Raw genomic sequence first — 13,940 nt, forward strand, 5'->3', positions numbered from 1 at the left:
ATTTTTAATGGTTGGGACGATAAAAAATAAGTTATGTACAAGTACACACAAAATCCTAAAATACGTAACGTCAGCCGATAACATCCGTAAATAAGGTATTTACTGAAATTTGTTCAATATATTTCCGGTAAATAAATTTTTCGGGAACCCTGCTCTATGTAGATTGCTGCCTATGCTGTAATACTTGTTGTGATTTGTTACCTCCTCCCCCTGCACCAATTCTTAATGACGATATGCAGGCTGGCACGTGCAGTTGTTGTTATCGTCGTTATCCGAGCATATAAGCATGACATTTATCAAAAAGAAATATTAGGAAGAAAAAACGTCAGAAAATGTTGCAGTTGCACTTTGCCAGTGCGCAGCCACGTTTTGTGGTCATTTCTCCATTCACCTTGGACACAGCACATTGGATCATGGCGAATAGCAGCAACGACTCCCTACGTCGCGTGGAGGCTTTCATAGCACAGCTAGCTGCCTTCAAGCGAGCGGCGCCAGTCCCAACAACCAGTTATCACATCGCCATCCACTTCAACTGAAGATGCCGATCACCGGGGTGTCAGAGAATTTGACGATCACACCTTGGAAGAGCCAAGCGACGAGGAGTGGAGCTGCAGTGTGGACAAGATTGACGCTCGTGACAGCGAAGACATGCATGAGTGCGATGTTGGACTAGCAGCAGTGATAGCAAACTGCAAGGCAGCATTTCGTAGAGCTGAAGATGGTGGATTAACGCCAGTCCAAGATAAGAGAGTCCGGAGCTTTACAATCAACGGGTGCAGCAAGAACAGGTCAAGCTCCACAACTACAACAACCACTTTGAGCCTAGAAGTTATATCGCCTACAGCTCTGAGTCGGACGTTGAAGTTGTCGAGTATTTTCTCGCACCTAACCGGGAACCTACGATAATTCACTCAGAACAGTCATCTGACGGCGAATGTATGACGACCACGATGGCTGGGCAGAGTGTGACGCTAGAGTTCCTGCAGAGTCTGAGCGACACAGGCAAGAAGGAGGCGCTTCAGTCCGCCATGGCGTGGTGCTCCACCAAGGAGTTGCGCAGTTTTTGTGGCGGTATGGGCGTGCGCGTGCGCAGTAAGGAGTACGCGGCTTACCAAACCAAGGCGGGCTACACGGAGTTGCTGACCCAGTTGCTGCGAGCCAAGAGCGCTAATAAACAGCTCGTGGTGGGGCCAGCACCGTCTCCTATCGTCGTGACGCCAGTAGAGCGAACGCGAAAGACTAAGAACTGCAACCTGCGCCTGCTCAACGTGCTTTTCTCGGACCGAATGGCGCTGTATTTGAAAGGAATGAACGCCGAGCCGACACAGGCGGAGATGGACGCAGGAGTGGTGGGAGGTAACAATCCCTTTTGGACCAGGTTCCGAGCAGAGTTCATTGCCAGCAAAGCCGAGTACAGTCGTCTGGCTTTCCAGGGACCCAGCCTCACGGGCTTCAATCTTTCCACTCCAGTGCCACATTCCAGCACCAAGTTGAGTGAAATGTGGGCCGAGTTATGGGGAGCGTATAACAGTGCTCTCATCCGGTTCTCACACTCCACAGACCCACATTTGGAGTTCGCAGATTGCTGCCCCAGTCGGAGCGATGTGTACTACATGCGATTGTGGCTTGGCGTGAAGCCGAATTTGCTATCGGAGATCTGTGCGCCGCTGCCAGGAACTACGACAGTGAACAGCGAAGCTCCTAATTCGTCAGAGAGTGGAAATGAAGGAATCACGAGTTTTGTGGCGATTCGACCTGCTCCAATGGAGCGTGTTGAGCATATGACTCGAAAGCGTCCGCGCACTACCATGAATCGAATGACGAGGGAGGCTGAGTTAGGAGCGACATCATCTGAGACGCAGAAAAAGGATGCAGTGAGAGCGTTTCTGATCCAATCGATTCGGCATTCGGCCGAGATTTTGACGATAGCGCGTAGATCGGATCTTGGATCCGAGGTTGAGGAGACTGTAAGATGTGAACTTCAGCAGTGTACGAAACGCTTGAAGAGGATCCAGCAGGAGGAGAAGGAAGAGGGCGAATAGGAGACAGAAGGTCGAACGGGACTCATTAATTAGCTATGATCGTTACGTAAAAGCGACCCGGTCGTGGTGTCCTATTATCTGGTGTTATGGACGTAGGTAGGTTTGCTCAATAGACGTGACGTGGCGTTGGTGAATATTACATCCGATAGTTTATTGCCTCTGGTCTAGAGTGATACTGAGAATCGTCACCGCAACTGGGGCCTTGGAGGACTCGCTCCAAAGGCAAAATGAAATTGTTCTGGGACAACGCGAATTCAGCTCTACTCAGAACATTGTGCATCCACGCTGTCCATCAGTAGCCATACCAACATTCAAGCTATTAAACCATCAGAGTCTATCTAATTCTGCAATATCTAGCTGGTCCGATTTCAAGTGGTACAGGCGCCGTGTCGTGGTGGTCTTGAAGTACGCTGCCATGTCACATTCACTTGCACCGGCACCGCTAGGAGCGAGATTCGCGTTCTGGAGCTTGCTCCGATCCTCGTCGGTGGTGCGAGTCGGAGCCGGCCGGCGGCACATCCGGTGTCCCCCATCGCGGAGCTAAATCCTCGCTCGCGCGGTATGGCGCCATTCAACCGCCTCACTGCAACACCGGCATGATTGCCAGCCAATTACTCGATTCGTATACATAAAGTCGGCAAAATATCCACAACGACGACGCACATTCCTGCAAAAACGCGACGAGACAAGTCGCCTTCGGCTTGATGAGTGTGTGTCTTCCTGAAGTTGCCGCCGTTGCAGCCCACCAGTGTTGAGTGTACTTGCCGGTGCCAGCACAGCACGCCTCATTCTAGAATTTGCACCCAAGAAGCAAGAAGCCAAGCAAGAAACAAGATGCTCCCGCCGCCTTCGCTCACCGTCGTCCAGATGCTGGCATCGGAGGAAACCATTGAGGAAGTCCCGTGCACATGCGGCGCCAAGGACTGGCACAAGCAGCAAAAGAAGCACCACACCACGGCAACCACCATCGAGGCCAAACAGTCCGCCAACGACCCTGCCGCAGCATCATCCAAGCTGCACCGCAGTCTATGGCGCAAGCTGCTCGGTGTGGGTCCGAAGTGCATCTGCCAGAAGCGGCGCGCTATCAGCTCCAGCACTACAACTCGTACCAAGCCAGGGCTCATTGAAATCCCAGCTGAATACGTGGGCTGCACGGCCGTGACCGTCTCCGGCAAGCGCGTCCCGTTCTCTCGCGACATGCAGCAGCAGTGCCGGAAGTCCTGGACACCACTCGATGCCATCGAAGAAGATGAATAGTTCAACAGCAATAGCTACCAAGCCTAACTAATATTATTCGCCACCATTCGCGCACACATCATTGACTTGCACACTTCCATCGGTTAGCATCGGTAAATCTACGACTTTTGTAGCAGCAACTTCAAGAATTTGTAAGTTGCAACAACAATTCTGGAAGCCGCAAAAGAAGGCAAGAAGCTCGGCGAAGAGACACATGATGAGGGCGCCGTCCAAGAGCGTCGTGGAGGGAATTCAGGCAGACGCGAAAGTAATGGTCTAGAAAGCGGGTCGTAGTTTTGGCAAGTCTGACGTGGGCTATAGCTACAAGTACAATGTAGGAAGCAAACTCTCCGTGACGTTATTAACGGCAAGCACAGAAGCGGTCGCGCTGGACGACCGCCCAAGTAAACTCCCGACGACGTGGCTCGTGACATCCGTAATCTACCCACAGGTCTCTCTGGAAGGGAGCAAGCCACGCGGCTTGGCATTCCAGCGACGTCATTACGGTGGATGAAGGCTAAGATTGCGACAGAATAACAGCCAATCCTCGCCCGATATCTCACAGCAAGTCATGGCGCGGCGGGTGTTCGGCATCGGCGTTGACATAGCGCAGGTGTCACGCTTCGAGCAGAGCTTTGTGCGCTTCGGGGAGCGGCTGCTGGCACGCACCTTGCATCCGCAGGAGATTGCCGCGTTTTACGCGCGGCCGAACGCCGAGCAGGCGACGTTCCTGGCGTCTCGGTGGGCGGTCAAGGAGGCAACGTTCAAGGCCTTCCAGCGATACCGCGTGCCGTTTCCCGAGATCCACGCAGTGCGAAGGGGAAATGAGGAGCTCGCAGTCCCAACGGCTTTGCCGGTGACGGAAAACTCCAAGGCGCTGAAGCTGCAGTTCTCGGGTGAGACGGAGGCACTGGCAAAGCGACTTCGACTTGTGGTGAGGAATGGGTGACAAATAATGATACCGCTTTCCCTATCGCTTACCTTGGTGCGGTGTACTTGGACAGGAACCAATGGTGTCGATTTCACACGACGGAGACTACGCCGTGGCCTACGTGCTGCTGCAACAGGAGACGAACGATGTAGCACCAAGTGCGGAGTGATCAAGTCAATGCAAGAATGGAGTCAGTCTACTACCCATATGCTCATTGTTGAAGCTCTACTTTGAATGGTTTATCTATCGAGGATACATCCTACATGGTCCTAACATCATACAAGAGGTGTAATCGTCTTCCTCCTGTTGGTTCCAACTCCTGGTTTCTGACTGATCTCCAGCCTTTAAAAAGATTCTTTCCGGATGCTGCGGCCGCTGTGGTCGCCGTAGATCTCGCGAATGAGGCCGATGACACGCTCCACCGCTGGCAATGAGAAGGTGGCAGCAGCCCACGAATCCCGTCGAGCCTCCTGCAGTAGCTGGTCCCACTTCTCGGAAGCCAAGGCGTCGGCCACGTCACGGAATTCACGCTCGTACTTCTTGCCCTCTGCGTGAGGAATCCGGCGCTGGGAAAGCCAGAAGAGGAAGGCGTTGGGCACACGTTCGGTAGCGTCGCGCTGATAGCGTGCCACGTCGTGTGCGATGGAGCCTTCCCACTCCATGTACTCACCGATGCGAGCCAGGAAGTTCAACCGCTCCGGTGTCACCAGCTCCGAGGCCAGTGCCAACGAGTCGATCAGCAGCAGCAACGTGGCTTGCCAACGCGTAGCCTGCACTGCGACGTACGCCAAGAATTTCTCCTCTAACGGTTGCTCAGTGGCAGCAGCTGCATCGTTAGAAAGCGTGCCGAGCTCGTAACTTCGGACGATGTCGTTCAGTAATCCCCACTGTTCCTTAACGAGACGAGCACGGAGCAACTTGTGCGGCACTTCCTGTTCAATGTGATAGTGCAACACTTGCCACAGAGCGAGGAACAGAGGCAAACCCGTCGACAGAATCTCGTCATCAGGATCCACATTCTCCACCATCAGGTCGTGGAAGAACTTGGCGTCCAACTCGTGCATCTCGCCGTCGTTGGCTCCGTTAGCAGATCCGCTGCTCGCCCCAAGGAGCTGCCGCATGAACGTACGGACCTTGTCGGGGCGCACCTCCATGAGACGGTATGCAATGATGTTGATGAGGATGGAGAGCAGTTGCAGCTTGTTCTGCAGCCCGACGTTCGAGCGCGACAGCAGCAGGTCGCTCTCTGAGCTCGAAGCGGAAATGACAATGGAGCGCATAGAGGCCAGGAACTTGAACATCTTTTCAAGTTGGTTGTAGCCCTTGTCGCCCAGCAACTGCCGCTGCAGTGTAGTCAGGGTTTTGTCACTCTTGCTCGGTGCAATGATAGCGATGTACTGCGGGTGCTTATTGGTGGCCTCGAAGGCGATGTTCAGACTGATCGTGTCCTCCAGCTCTGGGATCGGAATCTCCACGTAGAACATCGACGGCAGCGTCACCGATACTGGAGAGATTGGTGGGGAGTTGCTCTGGATCTCAGAGAACACAGCGTGCGCATGCAAATACTCCTTGGCCGTCTCCACGTTGATCGACTTTCGCAGCAACATGTAGCTGCACACCTCAGACACAAGTTCACTGGGAGCACCAGCAGCCACAGCAATGTTTCGAGCGTGGAGAGCCATGTGGCCCTTCTGGATACCCGTCACTGCAATAGCACGAATTGCCGCAAAGTTCTGGGCCAAACCAACACTCACAATGATGCCGCTCAAGTTGCGAGCTGTCGGCTGCTGCAGAATCGCGTGCGTGGCCGTGTAACCTGGGTGAGTCATCAACGCTCCGCCCTTGGATCCAACCGCGATCGGCATCTCCAAGCTGCCACGCAGTACGCGCGTTCCGGAACCATCGCGAGCAACTCCGATTTCATAGTGCGAAAGCGAGGCGTATTGTCCCGAACGGCTAGCATAGCAGTGCGCAGCCGACTCAATAGCGCGCCAATCCTGTCCAGTGGCCACAGCAACAGCATCCACGCCGTTCATGATTCCCTTGTTGTTGGTCACTGCACGGTACGGGTCGATAGCAGCGAAATTGTAGGCCTCAATAATACGGTTCGCCACGTCTTCACCATCCACTCCCTTCCATCCGAGCTTCTTCAGAGGAATCTCGAACTCAGCGCGAGCACGGCGCTGCATGCAGAGGTTGGTGAGAATACGCAGACCCACACGACTGCGCGTGATCTTGGACACTTCTTCGGACAGACCCTCTGCAACGGTGTTGACAATGTTGGCTCCCATGGCTTCACACACGTCAACGTCGATGTGCACGACCAGAAACTGCGTCTGAGATTCAGAGGCATTCACTACGAGTTCGTCGTCGCACGGAGTGTACCAGGCGCTGCCAGCAGCGGCAGTGGCAGCAGTACGGGCGGCCTGGCTGACCACACGACAGTAAATGTCAACGGCACCGCCGCCACGCTTCTTCATGTTGGGGCAGAGCGTCGTGTTGGCGAACGACAGTAATCGCTCGCGGTTGCATTCGATCGCTGCGATAGCTGCCGGGATATCCTCCGTGCCCACTAGTTGGATCTGAGACGTCATGATGTTGCCGGATGTCGCCGTGTGGAAACCACCGCCAGCAGCAGCCACAAGTTTAGCTGCACTGGAGGCTGCTGCCACAACCGAGGGTTCTTCGACAGCCATAGGCACGGACAGACTCTTACCGTCGATGACGAAGTTAAGACCGAGACTGTGGCAACGAGACAAAACTTGTGAGTAATCAACCCATTGAATACAGTATTTCTTCAAGCAAACTCACCCAAGTGGGACGCCAAGCACGCCGATGCAGTTCTCGATCATGAGGTTGGCAGTGCGCAGCGGCAGCTCGCCAAGTTTAGCCGCCGGGTCCGAATGCGGCAGGATGTCGGCGGCCACGTCTGCACCTCCAGCGTGCTGCGTCTTGAGCGTCTTGAGGCGCGGGTACATGAGCGCCAGCACGTCGAATCGCTCGCGTAGCGTCTTGTTATAGAATCCGGACCACACAGAGGGCTGCGGGGCGGCGTCCTGCAGCTTGGTGCTGCTGCTCCAGCTCTCACTTGCATCATGGCTTGGTTGCAGTGGCTCGAACTGCTTGGAGGCGACGTCTGCGCATTGGCGCTGCACTTTTGCAGCCAATGCGGCCACCTGGGCAGCCTTGCGCTGCAGTGCGTCGTCCCGTGCCACGCTCTGTGAGGTCTTGAGCGCCGTGCGCAGCAATGCCAGCGTCTGGTCCAGCGTCGCTTCCAGCTCCGTCCTGGGAGTCGCCAGCGCCATAAGCGCGTCACCGTCCAATGTTTGGTTGGTCATCGTCAAAGGCTTTTGAGCATGTGCCGGCGAATACGAAAGTGACGTACGAGGGACGTAAGGCCAACGCGCGACGCTGGAAACGCTGTCCTCGGCGGTCCCGTTTCCGTCGATTGTGCCCACATCACAAAAACACCGCGCAACATAAGTGTGGACCACATTTGTCATGCAACAATCAGGCAACCTCCACGCAACTTGTGTGATGACGAGCAACTACTAACTTCAGCTTTACACAGTAGCAGACGTTGCATTGCTATTATGAGCTCTGGCAGCTGGAGGCAGTAGCGTGGGGAACACCGCTGGGAACCATAGGAGACGCTGTGAGTCGGCATTCAGATCCAGGAAGAGCCGCTCAAACGCGGCCAGGAAGCGTCGGGCAAAGGTGCCGAGGAGCTTTAAGTTGCGCGTCACCGGCCAGGACACCCCCGGAAGATTGTGGACGAGCCTTTCCACCGATCGCCAGACCGAACGATGCAGCTCACCAGGCAGTGGCGTGGGTGCAATGCGAATGCTAACTTATTATTTATTGTTCGACCCGATAGCGAGAGAGAGCGAAAGAAAAAGAGAGGAAGCTCTCTCTAGCTTTTGATTTACTCTGAAGCAAAGTGGCACTTGCTGGATGTAGGTGAGGCATGCGTTGATCCCAGTGAAACCTTGCCCAAGTGAGAATCTATCGGGGTGACGTGGCGGTCGGTCCATTGCAAATTGCAATTGGACGGTTTGACCATGGGTGAGAGACATGGATAGAGGTCTCATGTTGAAGTGAGCGATTTGGTTGGTCAGGAAGGTCGTGGAAAACCGTGGGGGCCGAAGTAAACATGCGGACGTAGTTGCTGCTAGTGGATGCGGACTCCGTGACACAGGAAGATCGAGCTGGTGGCAGTGAATGGCATGCCTAGCGTAAGACATCAGAGTTACGAACAGCCTCGACACTGCGGAATAAGATCTCATGCACTGCCCCAACGCACGAGTCCCGCCTCGGATGGTGACAATTGCAGCGACGGGGAGGTCTGCAATGTTGTCGTCGAGCGAAATGAGATGAGTCAGAAGCCAACGTGACCCTGTCACTGAGTGCCTCACTCGTGCTGGTCACGAGTCTTGGCCAGCGGGTACTGGTGTCGAATGAAGCAATGGTGATGCCATGCTTAGAATAATGGATAGCCTAGCTGGAGCTTTTAATTACGTAGAGAACATCGTGCGCAATTTATGAAGTCATCATCAAGCACACTAAGTTGGCTGATAACCACATCGGATATCCTGCTTGAGGAGAGCCTTGTTTGCATCATGAGACGTCGACATCTCACGCCATGGATTCTTCTTCCCAGTCGTCATAGTCGTCGTCGTAGGAGTCCTCTGGACGAGGCGACATGGCCGTTTCGGATGAATCTGCTGGCTTGGCCTCTAGTTCGTCAGCTGGTTTAGCTGCCTCGTCTTGCTCGGCCTCGTCGTGGTCTGATCTCGGAGGTGACGGTGGCGTGTCTTCAAAGGGCAAGTCGGCGGCATTACCGCCTTCTGCCAAAGCAGGCAGACCCAGCGAGTCATAACTTTCCTCCTTTGCCAACTGATCGGCGTAGTCTTTAGACTTGTCAGCGCGGACACCCCCGACATCTGACGTGCCGTCGAGTCCGTATCCGCTCGAGTACTCCACCGCATCGCGCAGCTTCTTGCTTAACAAAAGCACCAGCTCTTCTTCCAGCTTGCTATTTGGTTCCTTCTCGTCGTGTTTCTCTCTCCAGCAGAGTGCCTTCCAGTAATTAGGCAACTCAAGCATGTTATCACAAGTCTAAGTAAAAAATCATGAGTTAGTTTATCAAATATCAACTAGTAATGTTTGAATACGTACATGTGCCTGAGGGAGCATCTGCGCACATTTTTTGTGATCATCTGACGAAATCGCTGTGAACGGCATCTCGATTCGTAGGAACTAGCGGACGCAATTCAGATTAGCAGCAATTGAGCGAAATCAATAGATAAATCCGCTAACTTACCTCAGTTCCTGGCAAGGGTAGAGTATCCACACCGGTCACGAACTTGATAAACTTCCGCTTTAGCTGGGGTTCGAAGCTGTTCACCGTTTGCCAGAACGCATTCATCAACGCCCGACAACCCGTGAAGTCCGTATCAGCGGCCACTCGGAAGACTTCATTAATGACAAAATCATCGCCAGGGCCACCATTGCTTCCACAAATGCTTTCTACCAGGTCTGCCTCAGTGATCCCAACACTACTAAGCTGGTCAATACCAATGACACGAGTGAACCCGCCACGAATAACTTGAAGTTGCCACCCGAATCCAGAGGCTGGGCCGAACTTCTCTTCTAGCACATTACTGATGTACGCCTCAACACTTAGACCCTCGTGAGCACCTTCGAACTTGAGAAACTGTGAAAAATCTAACGGCTTCATGTCTTTCATCCCCGATAACGATGTGAATAACTGTGGGTCAAATGATTGAATCTCTTCCAGCGTCACACAATGCTGAGGATTCAGCAATAAGTGAAAGAATAGCGGGTGTATCCTCAGCTGGATCGAGCTGAAGTGCGTAACAGCACTAGCGAGAAACCATCCAACAAATACGAGTACATTGCGATTCTCACGTGAATCACGTGTGGTCTCGTTCAGCCAGTAGCTTTCAGAGCCTTGCACATACTCGAATATAGCCGTAATGGGCTGTGAAAGCCGCAGTTGAGACGCCACGAATGAATGGTATTGCACACTTCGATCTAGTAAGAAGTTATCGTGTTCCATGCGCTTGTTGATGACTCGACGAATCGTTTCTCCTTCGCTCGTCTCCCATTCAACCTGGAAGCCTGGACAAATCATATCGCTTGCCCCAGGAATTGTAATCGTGTTCCCGCTTGCTGTTACTTGAGTCGAATATGCGTCTGCCAAAATGTTGCTTAATGGTACTTGTTTCCATTTAGACGCCAGCTGACTACCCACGAGTGTAAACCATTCCTTCAGAGGGCCCTTTCCTTCACCTTCTTCAACTTTTACTCCATCCACAAGCTTTTCACCGAACGAACTCTTGTAAAAAGGAAAAAGAGAGAAGTTCGAGATAGCCTTATCAGACGAGAAGTGCGTACGCCGAACGTACTCGACACTCGACTGTAATACATCTTCGCGATCACAGATGACAGTAACCTTAGGAAATATAGCTAGATCGCCTTCATCTTGGGATTCTTGGTTCGACCAACTGCACAATTTCACAGCAAGGAGAATCGTCTTACACATCGGGTCTAGCATAATGTAGAGGTGGTCGGTAGACAGTCCCATTGCTGCAAGAACACTGCTTACTGGATGCCAATTGTCACTGAGTTCTTCTCGGGGCTGGTTAACCAAGTATGGGTAGAACACCTTCACAAGCCGGCTCAGTCCTACAGAGATTGGTGATCGGTCCTTAAATGATGCTAAGGCGTCGTTATCTGCACCGAGTAGAAAGACGAGCAGCATCGAAGCAATTTTGACAAACTCCCATGTCGAGTTATGATATTCCAGACGCACAGCTTCTGCAGTTTCAAGCACCTCCTGGATCTCAATCTCGGATACTAGCGAGTTTTTCAACCGAAGGGAAGCTTGAATGGCTTCCGCGACGACAGAACAGATATCATCCAGTACAACTTGGCATTCTTCAATCAAGTGTGATGCTAGATCGAGCTCTTGCGCCACATCACTCCACAGAAGACTCCTCATGGGTGTTTCAGGAACTGTAAGCCCGTACTGGTCCAGCATTGAGATTATCGAGCCCTCCATGCACTCACTAATCGATGAATGTCGCTGGAGATTCTCTTTCAATGCTCGTGTACTGTGCCACATCAGACAACTCTGCGCGTTTACTTCGGTAGGTCGATTTTCATCTTCGAGAAACGTCCATCGTTTTAGCTCGCTTTCCAATCTTTTTGATATGGCCTGGGGGTCATCGGTTTCTGGAACAGGTTGATCATTTTCGGAGGCTACTAGATGCTTGTCTGGCTCCATACCTTGGATACGTGATATGTTATCGATTGTTGCTGGTGCTATCGCAGAGTATGGACTTGTCACTCTGGTATCTGCATTGACATCAGTGCTGGTCTTCTCTTCGTCAACATCTTCATCGAAGCTGTTATCGTACTCCGAGCCATTAGTATCTTCTGTTCGGCTCGTTAATAATTTTTCAGGTGAGGCAGATCGGTTTATAGCTTCATCGTGTGTAGAATTTTCCGGAGGCGCTGTTTGATCAGATACGATAGTCTCTGGTGCGGCGCTAACGCTCACAGCTAGGGTATCTTCTGCTTGCTGTACATCATCACTTGCCTCACTCATTCCATCGTCATTACGACCGCCCGCTTTGGCATCGAAGCTGTTGTCGTTCTCTTGTTGATTGTCGCTTGTGTTTGACCGAGGTGAATGCTGCTCAGTGCCAAGACCTGGTTCAGCGGTGGTACCCAACGCTTCAGGTTCAATATCCGGTACAATCTCATCCGCAGGTGTATCATTGTGTTTCTGCTCTGGACCAACAATATCACCAGTGTCTTCAGTTGGAGACTCGGATATCTCTGATTTCAATTGTGGTGCACTGGCTTCAGGTACACACGGTTCGTCATTGTTATCGATATCGTCCATAGAATTGTCCCCGTAATCGGATTGATTGTCTGTCGGCCCGTCAGCTTCGCCATTCCCCAACGGTTCATCTCCATCGTCTGGTTCCAAATTGTTGTCTACAGCATCAGTCAAACTTCTCCCTGTCATTGGTCTGGCCGATTTCTCCTCGCTTGCATCATTACTGTTGTAGTGTTCGTCTTCACACGCATTTGTAGCGTCTGTTTGTTTAGTATCACCGTCACGTGAAGCGCTTTCGCGGGTAAAATCCAAGCTCTCGTCGAGCAAATTGACAAGATCCGCTGCAGATTCATGATCGTGACGCTCCAACGCTTGCTTGTTGATAGTATTCAGCTGCATTTTCTCAATGTTGACAGTCGGATCATTATTGTCATTTGCTGCATTCAGTCCAGCAGTTGAATTCGTCCGGGAGTCAGTCTTTCCGTTGTCCGCCTCGGTCTCCTCGCGGTCAGAATCGCGCATTCGTCCACTAAGTGCAAGTAGCTCCATTGGCGTCATCTCCTTCGCAAACTCTATCATTTCCAGGATGATAGAGTGAGCAGCCAGTACTCGACCTAGTTTTTGATTCGGCCTGATCAGCAGGGGGTTTTGTTGCTTAAAGCAATCCAAATTGACTCCTCTTGCCGCCAGTTCCGATTCTGCGAAATCCAAATCATTGAACATCTTAAGGAAATAGTTTCTCCCACGCCACAAGAACGGTGGAGGAGTTCTAGACACCGCAATATCCGAGTTAGTACCATGCCAAGCACCAACTTAATTCCAATGAACTTACTCTGCCTGCGCTCCAGCCTCAAGCATCCATTCGACTAGTGCTTCAACACATTGGATTCCAGTAACCTGTAGATCTGTAGCGAGTTGCTGAGCTAGCTTCGTAGCTTCGCGAGCGTTTGTCATTGCACCAGGATTGCCACTATGTCGACTTAATGGTGCTGGTGCTAGAGCCATCCCTCCTCTCGACCGCATTTGTTGTCTACCCGCGTTGTTAACCGTTGGGGGCTCAGTAGGTCTTGACGGTATGAAGAGTGATTCTTGCACGGGAGTACAGAGAATTAAAGCACTCAGCTGATACAAAAGCGTCTCGCGGGCGTCGATGGCTTTCAGAACCTTAAATCGCAGCTTTTCTTCTTTGGTAGGCTGTGCAGCTTCCTGTTTAACAACGCAGAGTATCAGTATCTGGTGCAACTACTCAAGAAAACAAGACAACAGAGAAGTGATGTACTGGTGGGGGCTTTGACAAAGTGCTCAGTGGAACCAGCTTCCCACTCGACGGCTTCTTTGGCGCACGGTTGCGCTTTCCACCACGTTTACCTAGTAGTTAACTCTTAAGAACAATTGGTAACAACCAGGAGTGAATCTTTGTCGTACCATACTGCGCTCGCTCGTTTTGGATCCTGGACTCTTTACTTAATGGTGTTGCTGGGGTACTGAACGTAGGAGAGTGAGGCGGCGACGGCACTTTGTTGGATTTGGGCGGTGGATCGATTGCGAAGCGATCATTCCAACCTTGTTCTCGTCGCGATAACTCCTCTTCTGAAAGCTTAACGAGGTGGCGATGACCTCGTGCGGAATGATTGGGTTTGCGTCGACCAGCTTTCCTCGGGTGACGTTGGTCGAGTAAGTTCTTCGCTACAAATTCCCGCTTGGCTGTCGCCATGGCCCGTTCGCTTTACGCTGTGATGAGGTTCGTTCAAAAGTCCATCATGGTCGGTCGGCACACGGAAATAGCTTGAGTCGAAACTCCTGCATCATGAAGCTTGTCAATTGGCAACGAGTTCTCGTCAACACTTTTTATATTTGC

The 13,940-nt window shown here is 52.1% G+C and overlaps 6 protein-coding genes across 6 annotated transcripts; 4 read left to right on the plus strand and 2 right to left on the minus strand.

The window, feature by feature from the left end:
- Window positions 1-413: 413 nt before the first annotated feature.
- On the plus strand, window positions 414-536 carry PPTG_20768 (hypothetical protein; the record flags this gene model as incomplete). The annotated part of the gene is made up of 1 exon (XM_008892966.1): window positions 414-536. The coding sequence occupies one exon, from the start codon at window positions 414-416 to the stop codon at window positions 534-536; it is 123 nt and encodes a 40-aa protein (XP_008891214.1).
- A 402-nt stretch (window positions 537-938) lies between these two features.
- On the plus strand, window positions 939-2,042 carry PPTG_00643 (hypothetical protein; the record flags this gene model as incomplete). Its single annotated transcript, XM_008892066.1, has 1 exon — window positions 939-2,042. The coding sequence occupies one exon, from the start codon at window positions 939-941 to the stop codon at window positions 2,040-2,042; it is 1,104 nt and encodes a 367-aa protein (XP_008890314.1).
- Window positions 2,043-2,876: 834 nt separating this feature from the next.
- PPTG_00644 (hypothetical protein) lies at window positions 2,877-3,299 on the plus strand (the record flags this gene model as incomplete). The annotated part of the gene is made up of 1 exon (XM_008892067.1): window positions 2,877-3,299. The coding sequence occupies one exon, from the start codon at window positions 2,877-2,879 to the stop codon at window positions 3,297-3,299; it is 423 nt and encodes a 140-aa protein (XP_008890315.1).
- Window positions 3,300-3,548: 249 nt separating this feature from the next.
- PPTG_00645 (hydroxymethylglutaryl-CoA reductase, degradative) lies at window positions 3,549-7,671 on the minus strand. Its single transcript, XM_008892068.1, has 3 exons — window positions 7,021-7,671; window positions 4,260-6,951; window positions 3,549-4,200 (listed from the first exon to the last, which is right to left on the minus strand). The coding sequence occupies exons 1-2, from the start codon at window positions 7,545-7,547 to the stop codon at window positions 4,554-4,556; spliced, it is 2,925 nt and encodes a 974-aa protein (XP_008890316.1). The 5' UTR covers window positions 7,548-7,671; the 3' UTR covers window positions 3,549-4,200; window positions 4,260-4,553.
- On the plus strand, window positions 3,850-4,378 carry PPTG_00646 (holo-[acyl-carrier-protein] synthase; the record flags this gene model as incomplete). Its single annotated transcript, XM_008892069.1, has 2 exons — window positions 3,850-4,212; window positions 4,283-4,378. 2 exons carry the CDS (start codon window positions 3,850-3,852, stop codon window positions 4,376-4,378), a joined length of 459 nt encoding a protein of 152 aa, XP_008890317.1.
- A 1,173-nt stretch (window positions 7,672-8,844) lies between the features above and the next one.
- On the minus strand, window positions 8,845-13,796 carry PPTG_00647 (hypothetical protein; the record flags this gene model as incomplete). The annotated part of the gene is made up of 6 exons (XM_008892070.1): window positions 8,845-9,327; window positions 9,388-9,468; window positions 9,533-12,851; window positions 12,915-13,288; window positions 13,362-13,450; window positions 13,508-13,796. 6 exons carry the CDS (start codon window positions 13,794-13,796, stop codon window positions 8,845-8,847), a joined length of 4,635 nt encoding a protein of 1,544 aa, XP_008890318.1.
- Between the last annotated feature and the right edge of the window lie 144 nt (window positions 13,797-13,940).

The sequence above is a fragment of the Phytophthora parasitica genome, assembly GCF_000247585.1.
Source record: "Phytophthora parasitica INRA-310 unplaced genomic scaffold supercont2.1, whole genome shotgun sequence".
Lineage (NCBI taxonomy): Eukaryota > Oomycota > Peronosporomycetes > Peronosporales > Peronosporaceae > Phytophthora > Phytophthora nicotianae.